This window comes from Trametes versicolor, assembly GCF_000271585.1.
Source record: "Trametes versicolor FP-101664 SS1 unplaced genomic scaffold TRAVEscaffold_8, whole genome shotgun sequence".
NCBI lineage: Eukaryota > Fungi > Basidiomycota > Agaricomycetes > Polyporales > Polyporaceae > Trametes > Trametes versicolor.
The window spans coordinates 12814-31361 of record NW_007360328.1 but is presented as its reverse complement, the minus strand read 5'-3'; the positions used below and the strand labels follow the sequence as shown (position 1 = coordinate 31361).

Here is an 18548-nt window from a genome sequence, read left to right as displayed (position 1 = left end):
GCAGTGAAAGGTGACGAAATCTCCGACAAGACGACTCCCTCACACAGTCAGAAGCTCGAATTACTATTGATACGTACGACTCAAAGGGGAGAACTACAAGGACGGCGCGACACCGTCAGCTACGGATACTTACTATAATCATAATCGAACGAGGGGAACAGCACAACGAGCACGAAGCGACAAGAACGAGAAGAACAAGAACAAAGACAGGCACCGACTGAGCAGCGGATCCCAGACAACGAGCGGCGGCGGCGCGCAGGGCCAGCATTAATCGATACAGCACACCGACACACTTCTCTTCCTCCCACTCAGCGGCCCCAGCCTCGCCCGCGGCCGCGCGACGGCCCAGGGATCCATGACCGGTCGCGCTCGCCATCCCCGCGCTCGCGGCCCCAGTCTCGTGGCGGCCGGTCCCGGTCCCTGTCCCGGTCCCTGTCACGTTCTCTATCCCTGTCGCGCTCCCGGTCTCGGTCTCGCTCGCGTTCACGGTCCCGGTCTGCAGAAGGCCCGCGCGGTGCGTAGTATGGCGCGTTCTGCCCGCCCCCACTCCCCGCGTACAGGTATCCGCCGGGAGCCCGCAGCGCGCGCGGGGCGCTCGGCAGCGGACGGGCGGACCCCGTGTTGCGGTACGACGCGGGGTGCAGCGGGCGCCGCGGAGGCGGAGGGGACGAGCGGCGCGACGACGGTGGGGAGCCGCCGCCCGCGTAGAACGAGCGCGGCTGCGTGGGCGGCGTGTGTGAGCGGGGCGCGAGAGGGGGCGCTTTCGGCGGAGGCGGGCTGAAGATCTCGCCATCCTCTTGCGAAGGCTGGAGCGCAATGGGTCTGAGTTTAGGGGAGGTTAGCGGGGGAGGCGTGCGGCTGTCGTGGCGGTAGCTGGAGACAGACGTTCGTCGAGTCGCAGGCTCGGAGAATCGGTCGCGGTACGGAGAGGCGGGGGACGCTTCGCGGGGAGAGGGAGTGTAGGAGGACGACGGTCGGCGCTCGCGGATGGAGCGATCGAGCCCGTTGGAGACGTGCTCGTCGAGCAGCTCGACTTTGGTCCGGAAAGAGTCTTCCATGAAGGTGTCCCGGTCCTGCTCCTGCGAGAAGTCATCCCGTACTGCGGGCTCGATAACGGGCTCGGCACGCGGCGACGGATGGCGCGGGCAACTGATAGCCTCGAGCCTGTCAGGCTTCGGGCTCTCCGCCACAAGGCCGGCCGGCAAGGAGGGTGTGTCGGGAACCACACACTCAACCGCGGATGCAGACGGGGACACCTCTGGCTGAATAAGGACCGCCATCGGTAGACGGGCCGGCGAGCACGACGTCTCAGCGCTGGGAGACGCCACCACATGCGCTTCAACGACCATGATATGCGGCTCCTCACGCTCAAGCGGCTGCTCCTCCTGCTTCTCGTCCACCATGTGAACATCCCCGTCACCATGCACGTCCAGCGCGAGGCCCTGCACGTCCTCCCGGCCCTCCTCCGCCTCTCGCGCCTCGTCCTGCGCGCTCTCTGGTCCGTGAGCGTCGTGCATGGTGGCGTCCGCAGGAAGTGCGGGTGCGGCAACGAGCGGGGACGGCGTCGCGAGCTTGTCCTTCTCCTGCTGCTCCTCGCGCTGCTTCTTCTTGCGCATCGCGAAGTCCCGCAGAGAGAGCTTCACCTTCGGTGGCGGAGGCGGTGGCGACGGCGACTTCGCTCGCTGAGGCTCCGGTGCGCCAGCTTCAGAAACCGGGCCGGGCACGCTCTCGGTGAGAGGCGGCTCAGGCGTTTCTTCTGCGGCCGTGGCCGTGGCCGCCGGACTCGGAGATGGAGGTCGTTGAGGAGACACGGGCAGCTCGGGCGCAGGAAAAGGGGCAGGAGATGGAAGGGCGGGGGACGCTATGGCGGGCGACGCAGTTGCGTGCGGTGAGGGAGCAGGATGCTCGGGCCCGGGCTTGGAAACCACAGGGACCTGTGGGGACGGAGTGGGGCTGCGCGGCCGCTGCTCGTCCGCCATCTGTGCATCCTCCACGACCACTATCGGCAACGGAGTGGGCGCAGGTACAGGCGCGGATGCGTCGCACATCTGCACGTCCTCTTGCGCAGATTCCAACTTGACAACCTCGGACGACGGGGCGGGCGCAGCGGATGGAGGCGGCGCGGACTCGCCGGCTGGAGGCTCGCTCCGCGCGAAGTCTGGCTCAGCAGAAGCGACCTCCGCCACTGGCATCGGTGGCGGCAGCGCAGTAGCGGCTGTCGCAGGGGACGGAAAGCCACTCGAGGATGGCGTCCCCTTCACCGACGGCGTGAGCTCCTTCACAATGACGCGCGGGGACTGCGATGCAGCGGCCGCGCTCTTCCGTCGCTTCGCCGCACCTTGCTTGCGGACGAGGGACGGTTGGAGCGCCGCCGGCTCTTCAAGCTCGCGCACGGGCGTCGAGGGCGTCCGCGGAGCAGCGCTGGTGTCGCTGTCGTTTGCCTTGTCACGCGCCTTAGCCTTTTCCTTGTCTTTGTCCTTGCGGGACCGCGCCTTCGGCTTCTTCACCTCCTTGCTCTCAGCGGGTGCCGAGGCTGTCGGCTTGCGTTTGCGCGGTTGCGCGGGCTTTGGAAGAGGAGCAGCTGATGGCGATGGAGACGCAGACTCCGTTTGTAGCTGGGGAAGAGGATGGGAGCGGGAGGAAGGAGAGGGGGTGCTCGAGGGAGCGGGGACAACAGGCGAAAGTAGTGATAATTTAGAAAAGGGCGTGGAAGGCGACGCCTGCGCGTCCTGAGCTGGGCGCGGCGGCTTGGACGCGGAAGCGGCGGAGGATAAGGGGAGAACCGGGGGCGGGTGCGGATGTGGATGTGGGCGGGGGTGGTTCGTGGGGACAGATGAGAGCGGTGGCGTTCGTGCGGGGGGCACTGGCGGCGGTGGCATCTCTCGTGAGTCTAAGCGAGGAGGCGACATCGGGTCAGTTCGGTCGACGCCCGCGAGCGGGCGAGGTAGCGCACCGAAGGATTGATCCGCTCCTCCTGGTTTGTGGTCTCCCGTGTCCCCACACTCTTCCGAATGGTCTTTGGACAGTGACAGGCGACGCCGGTTTTGCTCCAGTCGCACCGCGCTCTCGCGGATCCACGTCTTGCGCAATTTCGGTGGGAGCATATCTTCCGGTGGAGACCCGTCGTCATCGACGTCCATCGCGTCTTGTTCAGGCTCAGGAGAGGCGCGCCGACGAATGCGCGTGCGCGCTGCGTTCTATGTTAGAGTCATTACCCTTGGTCGGCATAGACGGATGAGCGCACCTTTCGCCCGACCCAGGTCGCCGTCGCTCTCCTCCGTGATTTCCTCGTCGTCAGCGCGTGCCTTCCCTTTCCGATCCCTGCCCTTCGCACGTCGCGCTTTCACTGGCGGACTGAGAAGGTCGTCCGGGAACGATACTCTCCGCCCGCCCGCACTCGACGGCTCTGCGTGCACGCGCGACGGGCCCGCCTCCACCATCTCCACGCCGCCCATGCCGCCCGAAGACGGTATGCGCTCGCGCGTTCGGAACCCGCGCTCGATGCCAACCAACGGGCCCAGGTCAACTGGTGTTGCGCTTGCGCCGTCATCCGCGGTCTTGCTACTGCGCGCGGCATTCTTCTCCTTCGTGAATTGCGAAGGCGGTGATGGCGACGGTGTGAGCGGCGTCTGGTTATCGACGAACTCGGCCATGCGCGCGAGGGCGCAATCCCGCGCCTTGGCACCGCATGCGCAGGTCGTGAATGTTGATGAGAGGGCATGCAGCATAAGGGTCATCTGTCTGCGAAAGTGCTGAATCTCATGTGGACTGGAGGGGGTGTCAGTAGGTGTCAGCGGAGACGGCGTGCTGCTGCTGCGACGTACGGGAAAGAGAACGGACTGTCAATCAGTGCAGGAAGATGGTGCACGACGTTGCCGTCGTCCCATTCCCACCCAAGGACGATCTCCTCATTCGGTTTCAAGTCGCGCAGTGCGAAGATTCCGAACGAGAGGGACTCTTCTTCGGTTGGCGACTGTTTCTTGGAGTGACAGAGGACTGGGCGAATGACGGCGTTTGGACGGCATCCACTGCGCATGAACCTGCTCTGGTCGCCAGTGAAACGGGCGTCGAGTGCAACGTCCAGTGGGGGCCCTATGAGATGCACGTAGGGCTTGGGCATACCAAGGTGCGCGTACGCATTGAGGGGGTCGGACAGGTAGGCGGCCGTAGAGATGACGGTGGAGGGGTACGGAGCGATGAACTTTGAATGGGGTATGGGCTGGGTAGCGTGGATGGCATACGACGGCGGACGTACCGATGCATTACCAGGCGCAAATAACGAGGGGTAAGAGGAAGTGTTCGGGAGCGGTTGCAATGAGATTGGTGGGTGAAGGGGGACCCCGTCGGGGGTGAGCAGCACGGGCGTCGAACCGCCGGGGGTGAGAGAGGGAGAGGGACTTATCGCAGTAACACCCCTCCAGTCGGCAGCCACCCTACGTAGTCGGTCACGGGCGTCGTCCGACTTCACGATGTCCTTTGTGATGGGTACGTAACTCTGCTGCCAAGGCTCGTCGATGTCAACGTGCTCGTCCTCCCCTTGGTGGGGGTGTTGAGCATGAGCGGCAGCAGTGATGGAGGCGCGCCGCTTGCGTTTGGTGGTGTGGCCGTGGCTAGCATCGGCAACAACGCCGCTGGGTTTGCGGGCCCTACGCTCGACGCCAGGGGAGGCTCTGCGCTTGTTTGCGTGGGCGGAGGCCGTAGCGGTGCGCCGGGCCCGCTGGATTTTGGCGGCACGTTCTCTGTCGACCGGGCGGGGGTCACATTCCCAACAGAGCCACTCGTCGGGGACCTTTTGCTCGTCGATCTGGAAGCAGGCGGCATGGCACCAGCGGCCGCACGAGTCGCAGGCGATAGAAAAACCGTCGTCGTAGGAGAGGCCGCAGATGCAGGTGATGGTGTCGGAGGTAGTGGAAGCGTTATCGTTGGCGGAGGATGATGCGGACTGTTTGCGTTTGGCGGGCACGGTGGGGGAGGACGAGGAGGGGGTCGGAGCCGGGAGGGAGTTTGAGAAGGCAGCGGTGAGCCCGAGCAAGCCTAGCGCAGCTTCTGTGGCATCGTTGGGCATATCATCAAGCAGAGGCGGTCGAGGTCGTCGTCTAGGCGGTCGTCGTCGTCGTCGTCGCAGAGGGGAAGGGCAGGGGACGGAGGGGAATGGAGGGGAGAGGGAGAGCAGTAAGATACGCTCAGGCAGAGTCCCCAACCAAAGCCACAAAAGCCAAACAGACGTCAATAAGCCTTTGCGCTGCGCCCCTCTTTCTCATCGCCCTCCATCTCTTCCTCATCGTCTTCTGGTCCTTGCTCGTCGCCGCATTCGTTGCTCTCCTTTCTGCCGCTCTCATCGAACTGGCCAGCGTACCTGTTCTCTCAGCCGCTCAGATTGGCCTGGGTCTAAGCTTTATGCTAGTCTTTGCTTCTGCGTCGAACTCATTATCTTCCTGCATGAGCTCCTACCACTCTCTGCGACACTCTCTGTTTCTTTCTTGTGAGGATCCGTATCGACTTCCTCCAAACTCTGTCCCTCGCTTAAGGTGGCCATGTCCCTATCCAGTACGTCACGTGATTTGACATTCGCAAGCCTGTTTGCTCCCTCATCTGCATCAACATCAGCTCAAGTCCCTCCTTCCTATCGAGCCCGGCGCTATGTGACATGCGAGATGCAGTGTGCGGTAGTCCGAACTCCATGTAGGCCGAACAGCGTGGCGGCGTCCGGAGTTCAAGGCGTCTGTTTAGCTGCACGTCGAATATAATCATATTCTAATTGATGCTGGACTGCTACCGCTCTCAAGGGCGCATGCCTGCGTAAATCCGAGTGAAGAATGCGAATTCCACGTGCGGAAGACAACTTGGCCTGCATAACGTACGCGGTCACGTGAAGCTCATGTATGCCGGCACGCGTAGCCGCGCATATATCCAGCGGCTTGCATCCGCCTCCCCCGTTTTTGACACATCCTCCTCCGTTCCCGACATAGACAGCTGCTTACATCTCTCACCATCATCGTTCTTTCTTTCTGCTCTCTTTCTTGCTTGTCTCTCCATTCTTTCTTGTTTCGAAAACAACGCGATCATGACGCCACGGCAGGCCGCACCCCAAGGCAACGTCGTGGCCACCCACCATGAAAATCTCCTTCACTCGGAGTACGGCAAGAGCTCCAAGGAGCTCATTGAGTTCATAGGCCAACTCAGGGCTTTAGGGTATGTCGCGCCCGCTGTCCCACTCGCCGATCCGCTTTCTCACAAAGATGCTACAGCGCCCATATCGACCTTGAACTCCCCCGTATCGTCGTCATTGGGAATCAGAGTGCCGGAAAGTCCAGCCTTGTAGAGGCCATCTCAGGCGTGAGTACCACTTTGCCATTACATTCACTCTTTGCCCTTTGTGCAGAGCGTCGGCGGTCTTACCGCAGCACCATCGGCGGCAGAATGGACGGCTCCCTAACAGCGACTAACCTTCTCATACCCTTCATGCCACAGATCAGCGTTCCCCGCGATGCAGGAACATGCACCCGTTGTCCCATGGAATGTCGGCTGGCACACTCCACCGGCGAGTGGTCCTGCCAAATCAAGATCCGCTACGAATACGACCGAAAGGGAGAGCGGCTCGACGAAGTCAACGAGGTCGACTTCGGGTCTCGTATCACCGACAAGGCCGAGGTCGAGCACATGCTCCGCCGTGCACAGGAGGCCGTATTGCACCCCGACGTCAAGTTTGAGGTCTTCCTCGAGGATGGCTGGCAAGAGAAGGTCAAGGGGAAGCAACCGCTCAGGTTCTCGCAGAACATCGTCTGCATCGAGCTCACGGGCCCAGATCTCACGGACCTGTCGTTTGTCGACTTGCCTGGTACGGATACGTGCTCGGGCTAACTTCACTGCGACCTCAGCTGAACTTTTGATCACGCCAGGAATCGTACAAAACGCCGAGTCCGAGGTCGTGAACCTCGTCGAAGATATGGTGAACAATTACATCAAAGGCACTAGTCTCATCCTAGTCACTCTTCCCATGAGCGGTGCGTGCTACGCTGTTCAAGAAACATCACCTCTAACTTTACCCACGCAGACGACATCGAGAACCAGAAGGCCGCACGGCTCGCCCACCTCGCAGACCCCAAGGGTCACCGGACTATCGGTACTACACCACATGCATGTCCACCCGCCGCTCCGTTTGCACTGACACAATGTAACAGGCGTCCTCACCAAGCCCGATACGATCACCACAGGCTCTACGAAAGCCCGGGAGATGTGGCTGCAGGTCATCGAGGGCCACAAGCACGCGCTCCTGCACGGGTACTACTGCACGCGCCAGCCCGACGACGACGAGCGCGCACGCAAGATCTCGAACGCGGCCGCACGCGACGCAGAGGCCGCCTTTTTCAAGAGCACGCACCCGTGGTCCGCGTCGCAGCACCAGCACCGCTTCGGGACGCAGAACCTCGTGCAGAGCATCAGCAAGCTCCTCACGCAGATCATCCGCGAGTCGTACGTTCCCCGGCCCCTCGTCCTTCGCTGATGTGCCCTCCCGCTCACGCTTCCCCGAGGCAGGCTCCCGTCCCAGCTCGGCAAGGTCGCGGAGCAGCTCGCGGCGTGCACCGCGCAGCTCGACACGCTCCCGCCCGCGATCGCGACGGAGCCGTCCGCGTTCGTGCTCGCGCGCGTCACGCGCTTTGCCACGGAGCTCGGCGCGCGCATCCAGGGCGCGCCCGCGCACGGCCGCACGGAGCTCGTGCAGCGCACGCGCCGCGCGTACGCTGCGTTCAAGGACGCGGTGCGTGCGTCTGCACCGCCGTTCGTGCCTTACGAGGATGCAGCGCGCGCGCCGCGGGATGTGTCCGCGTATACGTGGGCGTCGTGTGCGGAGAAGGGCACGCGGAAGCGTGCGGCGCCGGAGAGCGCGGGCGAGGGGATCATGTATCTGGAGGACGTGCGGCGGCACATTAGGACGTACGTGACTCGCGGTACGTGACGGGGTTAAGCAGGCACTGACTGTGGCGTGTAGCTCTGTGACCCGCGAGCTTCCAGGAAACGTGCCATATGCGGCGAAGGTCTCGCTTATACAGACGTTTCAGCAGGACTGGGAGGAAATCGCGAAGGAGTGCTTCGAGGAGGTGCAAGAGATCTTCAAGGACACCGTTGCGGATGTCATACACGACGAGTTTGACCGCTACAGCAACCTCAAGGCCATCATCGGGTACGTCCCCATCCCCATCCCCATCTCCTTTACCCCCTGCCCCGCTCATAGTGGGACGCTGCCCAGGCCAGTCACTATGGAACTCATCAACAGCTGCGCGGAGACGACCGTGGCGCAGATCCGCACGGTCCTCGCGCGCGAGCACGCGCCGTTCACGCAGAATGGGCACTACCTGTCCGAGTGCCGCGACAAGTGGCTCGCGAAGTACAAAGACGCGCGGGCTGGCAAGGGCGTCCCCGAGCGCGTCACGCCCGCCCTGCTTGCCGCTACCGCTGCGCCGGTCTTCACTTTTGGCCGTGAGTGTCTGCCCTTATGCTCGCATGCCGGAGATATGGTAACGCAGCGCTGATGTGGAACGCATCATAGCGGGCACTCAGGACAATGCGCCAGCTGCGAAGAAGGCGCGCAGGCACAAGGACAGGCGGGCATCGGGTCCGCGCCCCACACAGGGCAACAGGTTGAGGCCTGCCTCAGCCTCGACGCCCTCAGGGGCTCATGCAAACGGGCAGGCTGCGGTACCCCGTCAAAACGGCGAGATGTATTCGTCGGATGCACACTCGTCGGATGAGGAGGATGTCAACATGCCAAGGATTCCCCACGCTGAGGCTCGGACGGCTACCCCTGCTCCCGCGGCGAAGCCTGCTTCGGGTATCCCAGCACAGGCCATCGCTAACAGGCTTGCGACACCCGCGCCCACGCCCGCATCTCCCTCAAGCGCTGGACCTGTGGTGACGTTTGCGCCGACGCTGCAGGTCGCCACACTGTCCCCAGAGGAACAGGCGAAGAAGGCAGAGCTTACGGCCGAAGCACTCGCCGCGCTTGCTGCGCTTGGCTACACCGGGCTGACGGAGGAAGACCTGGGGAAGCTGAACAAGGCGGACGAGTACGAGGAGGAGCTGCAGCTCATGGCCGAGGTCCGCGCGTACTTCCAGGTCGCATACAAAGTCGGTCTTCGCGCGTCGTGCTCGTTGTTCATGCATCTAACGGCTACGTTGCAGCGCGTGATCGACAACGTCCCGATGTCGATCGACTACTATTTCTTGTACGCGTTCGCGGAGCAGCTGCACGAACGGCTGTTTGAGCGGCTTGGACTCGGCACGGCTAACGCGGCGGCGCGCTGCAGCGCGTACGTCGCGGAGGATCCGAGCGTGGTTGCTGCCCGCGACGAGCTCATGGCGAAGAAGAAGCGGCTGGAGAACGTGCAGCGGGCGCTGTACAACTTCGGCTTGTGAGCACATCCGGTCGGTGGTGCGGTATGCACGTTACGCTCGGATGGGGGTTGTACGGTTGGCTTGCACAGATTGCGCTCTGTTCCAGTAGCACTCCTACCTGTGAAGAGAGGCGTTGAGATCATCTCTCTTTGTATCCATGTTGCTTGGATTACTTGTTTGCTTCGATAAGCACTACTTAATGTACAGTCATCTATAGAGCAGCCATTAATGGGCCATATACATAAATAATCGAACTAGGAGCCTGTCAACGCTTTCAGAAGATGCAGGTCATGTTCTTTCTTGATCAGCGCGCCCGTGTTGACATCCGGATGCCAGGGGATCGCGCTGTGCATGTTCACGCCCAGCGGATAGCACGCCGTGCCCTCTGGCCCACACCAGTCAAAGTCGATGAGCAGCGGCCCGCCGTCCTTGCGCAGCAACACGTTCGGCCCACGCAGGTCGCCGAACACCAGCCCCGCCGCGTGCAGCAGCTCGACCGCTGTCCGCACCGCCGCCGCGTCCGCCACCGACATCGCCACGTCCTCGTCCGCAGTCTCTGCGTCCCGGACGTGGTCCATCACGACCACGTACATATCCACACTCTCCACCCACTCGCAGAACCAGAGCTTCGGCGCGAGCCCGTGCACCGCGAGCAGCCGGTGTCCCTCCAGCGAGTACGCCTTCGTGAACTTGACGACGACGTCGGTTTCGCGCGGGTCCTGCGCCGGGTCGGAGGTGATGCGTGCGCGGGCGGTGTAGAGTGTCTTCGCTGGCTCGCCGGTGCACAGGCGTCCTGTGTAGTCGAGCGAGATCGCCGTGCCGTCGGCGGAGACGTGTGTGAGGTGCGGCCCGACATAGCACGTCGGGAGCCGGTCCGCTGAGCGCGCAGCGTTCAGACACGGGCAGCAGCTCACGTCGCGGAACGGCTTGAACTGGATGAGGCGTCAACGGTGAGGATGCGAGCATGCAACGATGGCTTACCTTCTCCGAACAATAGATAGCCCGGTAATCCTGCTTGGCCTTATCGATAGGGTCGCAGGTCCCGGCTCCAACCTCCGAGTTGACTTCAGTCAGGGAGAGGATAGGCGAGAGGTGCTGGTAATTTGACGTAGCCCGGATTCTCCCATCGGGTATGATCTTCTTAGGAGGGTTGGTAGACAGCTGGAGTGTCACCTCAACGAGGATATCTTCGTGAACAGTTGATAGGTCGACCATAGCCTCAACCCGTAGCTCCTCTTTGTGAGTGTGTTTGGCCGCTTTGTCAACTAGGCGGCGAGCGGAGCTTAGTTCTGTGGGATTGAACTGCAGTGCATCGTCTGACATGGTAGCGCGGAATTGGGTAAACGCCTCACTGTAGATAGCAAGGGGTGCACCGAGGAGGGAGAGCGGACGAGCATCGTGTATGGCGGCTTCAAATGTAGACGTCTGCGTGATGGCTAGCTCAGATGCTTTAGCTCCGGTAGACGGAGGTTTGCATTTCTGCCCAGCAGAGGCGACAGCATCCCGCACTATGCAGTATGTGAGCGACAGCAAGAGCCTGAGCAACATGATACACACTCATCCGGGGATTTATCTCCCTAGTACCGGGTTGAGTGGTCTGCGGAGTGGTCTATGCTGAGGCTCAGACGAGACATGGTCTGGAGACGGACAGATGAGTAGGGTTGGCTATAAGAAGGAAGACGGCACGGACAGATGATCAAGGCAAGGTTGCCCGGCTTGCCGACTTGTCCAGCCGAAAAGCCTCGACCCATGTTAGGGCAGTCACCGAGATAGGGATCGGTGACGCGTCCTTCGTACGCTTTTTTCAGCTGGTTTGGAGTGGCTGCCTTTGGAGAGGGAAGGTCGGGGAGCTCTCGCAGTCTCAGTATACGGCAAAGCCAGGAATGAATGTCAGCCACCTACCTCGAATATTTTGTATGACCAGGATTCGAGGTTTTTGATGCAGTCAACAACATCGTGTCTGAAGCGAGCAGCGGGCGGCGGTCAGGGTCGTGGAAGAGAGTGAGAGCCTGAGAGGGAGAAAGAGCTCGGTCGACTGAAAACATGTCGCGCGCACTTGCGCACCTGCGAGATTTAAATAATGCATCTCCGAGCTTGAGTCCGCTTTCGACTCGCTCCCGACATGCGACCTCACCCAGCTCTGGTCAGGCTTGGTCAGGCGTGCGGTCACGCTAAGCAATGCTCGACTCTTCTACTGGATGACGCGGACACCACGGCCCTGGAAGATCTAGCATCTGCAACGTAGCACCTCAGCCAGTAGCGCGTTCATCCTCTCGCTCAGCCTACGACACGAGTGAAAAGCACGAGGAGGGGCTCACGCTCCTCGCCGAAATCCATGCGGCGTACTTTGACCTCGCCCACAAGGTGTGCTCTCTACTCTTCACTACGTGCCTCCGCTCGGCAGTAACATGCTCACTGGCTGTACCTTCCAGCGCATCGGGGATAACAAGGCGCATGTGCCAGCCAACGAGCCGATGCTCTTCGAGTTCTTGTTTGCCGCTTGTTGTGGTGAGGGCGCGCTGAACGGTATTTCACCGAGGTTGATAGCGAGAAACTCGAAGGTGCAGTGCGCACAATTTTCCCAAGAGAACCTGGGTACGGAGGCGACTCTGCGCGAGGAGGAGTCGCTGTTAGCCAAAGAGGATCGGCTCGATGGCGCGAGTACAAGGGTAAAAGGCACTCTACGAGTTCTGCTAGCGCTACAACGTGTCAGAGCTGCCGCCTGCTGAGAGGTTGTGCGCTGTTTTTTGTTAAAAACCCATGTCTGCTGTTTTGTCGCCGGCGCATCTAAGGGCACTTGAAGGAGATCAAGCCCTCGAACAGGTAATCCCGCTGCCTCTGTGGAGCTCGACAAGGCAAACCTGAGCGCTTCAGGGCGCGTACAACGCTGCCTTCCACCCGCTTCCACCGCGATGTCCTCATCTTCAACATCGGCTACGGCCATGTGCTCCTCATGGGCCGTGATCCACAGGCACCCACACATGGAGGCGTACAAGTACATCAAGAACATCGCTCACGCCGACTCGGCCCCGGACAGCCTGCACGCGCTGAGCGCGACTATCTTCGCAGACAAAGACGTCACTGGAGCGCTTGGGAGTGAAGATGGGAACGACTTTGCGGTAGAGCTTTTCGAGGTGTGTAGGCCTTACAAGTTCGTTCAAGCGGATGAGCGCTGACCACGAGGGGTAGCTGCCTAAGGTGCCGCCGTGCCCAGCCGAAGTACCGCCCGCAGAGAAACGCGAGCGATACGAGAAGGCGATTTGCAGCCTGTACCTGAGGCGTGAATGCACCCCATTGAGCGTCGAAGGATGGTCCGAAGGCACTGGGAAGACGAAATGCGTGCTCGTCGTACTTTGTGAGTGCATCGCTTTTTGGGACACTTTGAACATCGACATTGAGACTTAGCTGTGGTTTTGGCAGGCCCGCGGCCAGGCGTGCCCCTCTGTCCTGCATGGGTCTCGTTTGAATGTGGGCCGTTTGGACCCCCGCGTCGATCTGTGGAGGAACCTAACTCGTAGGCCTGTAGTACACAGAGATAAAATCGCCTCTGCTGCGCGGAAACGCAGGGACCCGTCGGTAGAAACAAGGCTCTCCCGGGTCGTCAAGTCGCAGCAACCGGACCGTATCGACGCTGTCTACAACGGGCGGCCGTACGAGCTCGCGCCGCCCGAGTATGTCACGGACTGCTGCCCCGCGTTCGCCACTTACGTCTCCATCATGGAAGGCGAGCAGCCCGAGTTCACGGCCGAGGAGCTACGCACCGCTCGCGACCTGGTGCTGGCGGGCATGCGCCCTTCGGACGACCCGGTGAAAGCGCTGGCGGCGGCGATGACGCTCGGAGTGCACAGGCAGGTCTTTGCTAGGCATACGCTCCGCACCCAGCGCGCGTCAGCCGCGTTCACACCGGACGGCGTGGTGTTTGCAGGCATGCCTGCACGGGACGGGTCGCAGCCGGTCATGGGCATCACAGAGGTCGCGACGAAGGCCAACTCGCGCGGGCATCTCTTTGAGATGCAGGGGCAGCTTGACTACCTCGCGTTTTACTGCTCTGAGGAGGTGCGTGGGCGCATATAGTCTGTCTTCTGTCCTGATGCGACGCTGACGAGTCGCTCCGCTCGACAGGCCGACGTGTACCGCAAGGTCTCGTACTGCCCGTGCCTCCTCATATCCGTCATAGACACACTCCTCGTCGTGCAGGGCGCCGTGTTCACCGACCGCGTCGTCGCGGCGCATCTCTCCGCCACCACCTTCGCGTCGAACATCGCATTCGGGATGCCAGTGCTCCAGGGCTCGCTCGACCAGACCGTCTTCCGCATTGGGCGTCTCTTCCGCGCCCTGCGCTCCACGCTTGCCGAGCTCGACGTGCACTACACTGCCGTCGCCCCAGCGTACAGGGACGCGATCGCGGGCGAGCTGCAGGCTGAAACACGTCTGAGCGCTGCCGTTTCCCCAGCGCAGATGGCGCGAACCACGACCCCGCTGTTCAAGTTTCCCCTCGGGGAGGGCGGGGAGGTGTTGTTGTGGTATCTCAGGTCTATCCGGCTCGCGGCGCTTCCTGACTCGCCCGTGCTGCTGCACGAAGCATTCGCACGCCCCCCGGAAGGCGACCAAACCTCCGTGATCGTGATGTACACGCCGGCGTGCATCCCGGAGGCGTTCAGGCTTCTCACGGACGAGGCCGTCGTTCCGGGTGCGCCACGGCTGTGGTACTCTGGGCGGGAGGAGGGCGTCGGGCACTGGGTGGTCGTGCTGGAGGATCCGGCAGTGCTGAATCGGTGCGCCTTAACCCTCTTGGACTATGCAAGGCTGCTGGACCGCGCGCCGAAGCTGCGCGGGCGGGAGCTTTTGCTTGGAGAGATGCGCGACCCGTATGTGGCGGCGCAGGCGGAGGATGGCGGGCTGCTGCTTGTCGATTTCGAGTTGAGTGAGGAGGCGCGCCGGGTGCGATATCACTGGGAGAGTAAGGAAACTGCAGCGCAGTGATGCCGATGGATGCTGGCTGGCGCGCGTCGAGTAGCCTCCTGCACCAGACTCCCGATTCTGTCGTTGAGTGGCTGCAGCGGTGTTTAGTCGAAGGAAGGTAAGTTGTATGTTTGAGTGGTTTGCTGAGGCCTAAAGTACTTATGTCCTGAGGTCTCTGCAGGCCGCCTGTAGCGATGTAGCAGCAATTCGAAGTGGGTGATACTACCGTTCGCACTCAGCGCCGATGTCAGTCCTCCATGAAGCATGGTCAAGAACCGCGCACGCACCATAGCGTTAGGCATGTAGGACAGCACCACGCCGGCAGCTACGTAAATCGGGAGCGCATAAGACGGGAATGGCGCGTGCAAGCCACGACCCTGCACGGCGATTTAGAGCCTATAAATTGTACGCTGGTTCAGTATGCCCCGACCTGCCGCTTGACACTGCATGTCATCCCAAATGCTCACACATCCTATGCTCTCCAGACATACGCGGCGACTCGTACTGCAAAGCATGAACGCACCGAAGCGGGAGAGAAGCTACGGAGCCCAGGCTCTGGATGCGGCCGATGCGAGGTGGCGGCGGCAGGTGTCGACGGTTGCCATTTCTCCACCTCCTCGAGGCCCATTCCTTGCCCGCATTATCAAAAGAAGCGTGATGGATGAGAAAGAGTCGTCCGAATTGCTCCCATTTCCGAGGAGACAGAGGGGGATCCGCGCGGGGGCTACGAACACGCCGCCCGTCGAAGCTACCGCAGCACACACCGCGACGCGCCTCATGTCGGCCACGGCCGCGCTGGGGCGGCGACGCCTTCGAGGGGCTATAAGAAACGACTGGGATGCGAAAGCGAACGGACCTCGAGCTCTCCCATTCCATTCCGCGTTCTCGCACTCTGCGCGCCGTTCAGACACTCAGGAGCAAGAATTCTTCGAACAATCGTACCCACCTCCGACACGAACCGTGTGCATTATGGTTCCTTCTTCAAGCTCAAGTCCTGCCCCTTCTGGAGGCTCGGGAATGTTGGCCCAGGGCGACGCCTCCTTGCTGCAAGACACGACCTTTACGAAGACGAGCCAGGAACTCATACAGTTCGTCACCCAGCTTCGTGCACTTGGGTAAGTGATTCGTTCGCTTTCGTGTTCGCTCAGGCTCGCCATCACTCACTTCGCCGTGTCGCGCCTCCAGTGCACAAGTCTACCTTGATCTCCCTCGCATCGTCGTCATCGGGAACCAGAGCGCGGGCAAGTCCAGTCTGGTTGAAGGCGTCTCCGGTGTAAGTCCCCCCAACGAATCAAATATGCTGACAGCAAGACTCACGTCCTCCGTCCTCCTAGATATCCGTCCCGCGAGATGCAGGGACGTGCACGCGGTGCCCCATGGAATGTCGCCTTGGGTACACCGCCGACGCCTGGTCCTGCCAGATCTCCGTCCGGTGGGAGTTCGACAGCACAGGCCAGCGGCTCGAGGAGGTGCAGGAGGTGCCTTTCGGGCCGCGCCTCACGGACAAGACCCTCGTGGAGCCGATGCTGCGTCGCGCGCAGGCGGCGATCCTCAGCGCGTCGGGCGGCACGGGGAGCCGGGAGGCCGCGGTCGCGCGGTTTGTGGGGATGGATTTGGAGGAGGTGCGCAGGAGCACGGATCCGAAGACGACGGGGGCGAAGGCGTTGGCGTTCTCGAGGAACACGATCTGCGTGGACCTCGCGGGGCCGGACCTCGTCGACTTGTCGTTTGTCGATCTCCCAGGTGCGTTTGCTCGGCCGTTCTGTCTTCCGTGCGTGTATGGCTGATTGATGGGGAGCAGGTATCGTACAGAACGCGGAGGCCGAGGTCGTGAAGCTCGTCGAAGACCTTGTAACGTCGTATGTCGAGGGAAACTGCTTGATCCTCGTCGCGCTTCCTATGAGCGGTAAGCTGTTATCTGAGGTCCAAGGTCGTTTCAAAGTACTCACCTCACCCATAGACGACATCGAGAACCAGAAGGCCGCACGCATCGCGAAGCACGCCGACCCACAAGGGGTGCGCACCATCGGTAATTACTGCATTCCTCGTACCTCAGCACGACTCCTGCTCACCGCAACCGTGCACCAGGCGTGCTCACGAAGCCGGACACGATCCCCGCGGGATCGACGAAGCGCCGCGACATGTGGCTCGACGTCCTCGAGGGGCGCGAATGTGCTCGCGCACGTCCTCGAGGTACAGGTACTTCGCGACGCGCAACACCCTCCCCGCGTCCTCGTCGTCGATCTTCAAGTGCCTCGCTTTCGTCTTCGTCTTCGGCGCCACCTGCGCGTTTTCGTACGGTAGGAACGGCGGCGCGCTCCCAAGGATCGCGTACTTGAACTTTTCGTACGTGTCGCGGTTGGCCTGCACGAGGCGCGTGTGCCGCGGGGAGCCCTCGACGAGCTCGACGACGTCGTTGCGGAACTTGGTGACAAGGTCGAGCACGAACGCAGACGGCTCAGACGTGACCGCCGGCGGGAGTCCCTCGAGCAGCTTGTTCGTCGCCGCCAGCTGCGCCGCGACCTCCCCAATGAGCTTCGGCAGCCTGTCCCATCCCCCACCGTCAGTACCCCCGCACATCCCACCCATGTAAACAAAGCTCACGAATCGCTGATAATGCGCGTCAGGAGCTCGCTGATGCTCCGCACCAGGTTCTGCGTCCCGAACCGGTGCGGACACGTCGACCCGCTCCACGGCACCGTCGTGCGGAAGAAGTCCGCTTCCGCCGTGCGCGCCGCGGCGGGCGTAATCCCCGCGAGCCGCTGGTCGTCGTCTGGCTGGCGCGTGCAGTAGTAGCCGTGCTGAAGCGCGTGCCCGCGCGTACGTCGTTTTCTGTCTTGTGCGACGGCTAGACGGCTCACGACTCACGGCCTGGTCAACCTGTAGGTCCGTCACGCGAGAACTTCCGAACAACATACCGTATCCGGCGAAGCGGTCGCTCATACACGAGTTCCAAGAATCGTGGGAGGCACACGTGTTGGACTGCTTCGACCGCGTGCAGGTCGACTTCAAGACGAGCCTCGGCGAGCTTGTCAAGCACCGCTTCGAGCGGTTCAGCCACCTCAAGGGTGTCGTCGCGTACGCCGTTGTCTTCTCATACTGCGCTTCTTGCTGACAACACGATGTGGGTAGGCCGGCGCTGATGGAGCAGGTCAACGCGTGCGCCAACGAGACGCTCGCGAACGTACACACCATCCTGAAGCTCGAGCGCGCGGCGCCGTACACGCAGAACACGCACTACCTCGCGGACAAGCGCGACAAGCAGCTCGCGCAGTACAAGCAGGCGCGCGCGTTCCGCGCCGGGAGGGCCGCGAACGGCAGCAGCGGGCGGTCCAACGGGGATAGCGAGGACGACAGCGAGGAGGAGGGGTCCGCGGGAGGGAGCGGGAGCGGGGGCGGGACGTTCTCGCGCGCGCCGAGTAAGCTGGCCCCGAAGGAGAAGGAGACGCTGCTGAGCGCGCTCGCGGAGCTGACGAGGCTCGGGTACCCCGTGAAGGAGGACGACCTGGGGAAGCTGAACCCGCCGGATGAGTACCAGGAGGAGCTCGAGGTGATGGCGGAGGTGCGCGCGTACTTCCAGGTCTCGTACAAGGTGTGCACCGTGCCCGTTGCTGTTGCTGCGGAGGTCGACACTGACATGCGAATAGCGTATTATCGACTACATCCCGCTCTCGATCGACCAGCACTTCCTGTACGCGCTGGCGGAGCGCCTGCAGGGCGTCCTGATCGAGAAGCTGGGGCTCGGGTCGGCGAAGGCGGACGCGCGCTGCGCGCAGTACGTCGCGGAGGACCCGCACATCAACGCACAGCGCGCAGAGCTCCTCGCGAAGAAGAAGAAGCTCGAGTCCGTGCAGCGCGCGCTGTTCAATTTCGGATTGTGAGCCGTCACGGCCACCCGTGGACGCGTTGTGGACCTTCTTGTGGTCCTGCTGATCGTGCTTTTGTCGTTGCCGTCTGCTGTCTCTGTGCCGCCGAGTGTCTGGTCTTGTAATTTCATGCATCGCCTAGTTGTCAATAGTCTTGTATCTGTATATACATGGTGGTGCCGCGTATGACGATTGTGTTCTTGACATGCGCGTATTGACAGAGGACCTGCGTGGAGTCGGGAGAGGAGGTATATATGAGGTAGTATGTGGGTACAGGAACGAGGCATGAGGCGGACCGACACACGATCTCGCACCTGCGGGAGATGG

General features: G+C 61.9%; 6 protein-coding genes across 6 annotated transcripts; 3 read left to right on the top strand and 3 right to left on the bottom strand.

The window, feature by feature from the left end:
• Positions 1-73: 73 nt before the first annotated feature.
• TRAVEDRAFT_150755 (uncharacterized protein) lies at positions 74-5065 on the bottom strand (the record flags this gene model as incomplete). Its single annotated transcript, XM_008042201.1, has 4 exons — positions 74-2890; positions 2954-3190; positions 3245-3768; positions 3825-5065. 4 exons carry the CDS (start codon positions 5063-5065, stop codon positions 309-311), a joined length of 4584 nt encoding a protein of 1527 aa, XP_008040392.1. The 3' UTR covers positions 74-308.
• Positions 5066-6064: 999 nt separating this feature from the next.
• On the top strand, positions 6065-9645 carry TRAVEDRAFT_65595 (uncharacterized protein; the record flags this gene model as incomplete). Its single annotated transcript, XM_008042200.1, has 11 exons — positions 6065-6192; positions 6249-6336; positions 6472-6838; positions 6900-7004; positions 7055-7123; positions 7182-7473; positions 7537-7935; positions 7991-8182; positions 8249-8478; positions 8549-9126; positions 9181-9645. 11 exons carry the CDS (start codon positions 6065-6067, stop codon positions 9412-9414), a joined length of 2682 nt encoding a protein of 893 aa, XP_008040391.1. The 3' UTR covers positions 9415-9645.
• Positions 9646-9647: 2 nt separating this feature from the next.
• TRAVEDRAFT_49100 (uncharacterized protein) lies at positions 9648-10716 on the bottom strand (the record flags this gene model as incomplete). Its single annotated transcript, XM_008041957.1, has 2 exons — positions 9648-10325; positions 10375-10716. The coding sequence occupies 2 exons, from the start codon at positions 10714-10716 to the stop codon at positions 9648-9650; spliced, it is 1020 nt and encodes a 339-aa protein (XP_008040148.1).
• Positions 10717-12305: 1589 nt separating this feature from the next.
• On the top strand, positions 12306-14376 carry TRAVEDRAFT_49099 (uncharacterized protein; the record flags this gene model as incomplete). Its single annotated transcript, XM_008041956.1, has 5 exons — positions 12306-12527; positions 12583-12748; positions 12814-12861; positions 12920-13449; positions 13516-14376. The coding sequence occupies 5 exons, from the start codon at positions 12306-12308 to the stop codon at positions 14374-14376; spliced, it is 1827 nt and encodes a 608-aa protein (XP_008040147.1).
• A 110-nt stretch (positions 14377-14486) lies between these two features.
• On the bottom strand, positions 14487-15212 carry TRAVEDRAFT_29901 (uncharacterized protein). The gene is made up of 2 exons (XM_008041867.1): positions 14823-15212; positions 14487-14751 (listed from the first exon to the last, which is right to left on the bottom strand). Exon 1 carries the CDS (start codon positions 15132-15134, stop codon positions 14895-14897), a length of 240 nt encoding a protein of 79 aa, XP_008040058.1. The 5' UTR covers positions 15135-15212; the 3' UTR covers positions 14487-14751; positions 14823-14894.
• Positions 15213-15324: 112 nt separating this feature from the next.
• Positions 15325-18236, top strand: TRAVEDRAFT_49098 (uncharacterized protein; the record flags this gene model as incomplete). Its single annotated transcript, XM_008041955.1, has 11 exons — positions 15325-15470; positions 15541-15628; positions 15690-16098; positions 16157-16261; positions 16316-16384; positions 16444-16498; positions 16555-16917; positions 16983-17144; positions 17242-17433; positions 17488-17947; positions 18003-18236. 11 exons carry the CDS (start codon positions 15325-15327, stop codon positions 18234-18236), a joined length of 2283 nt encoding a protein of 760 aa, XP_008040146.1.
• Positions 18237-18548: the final 312 nt, after the last annotated feature.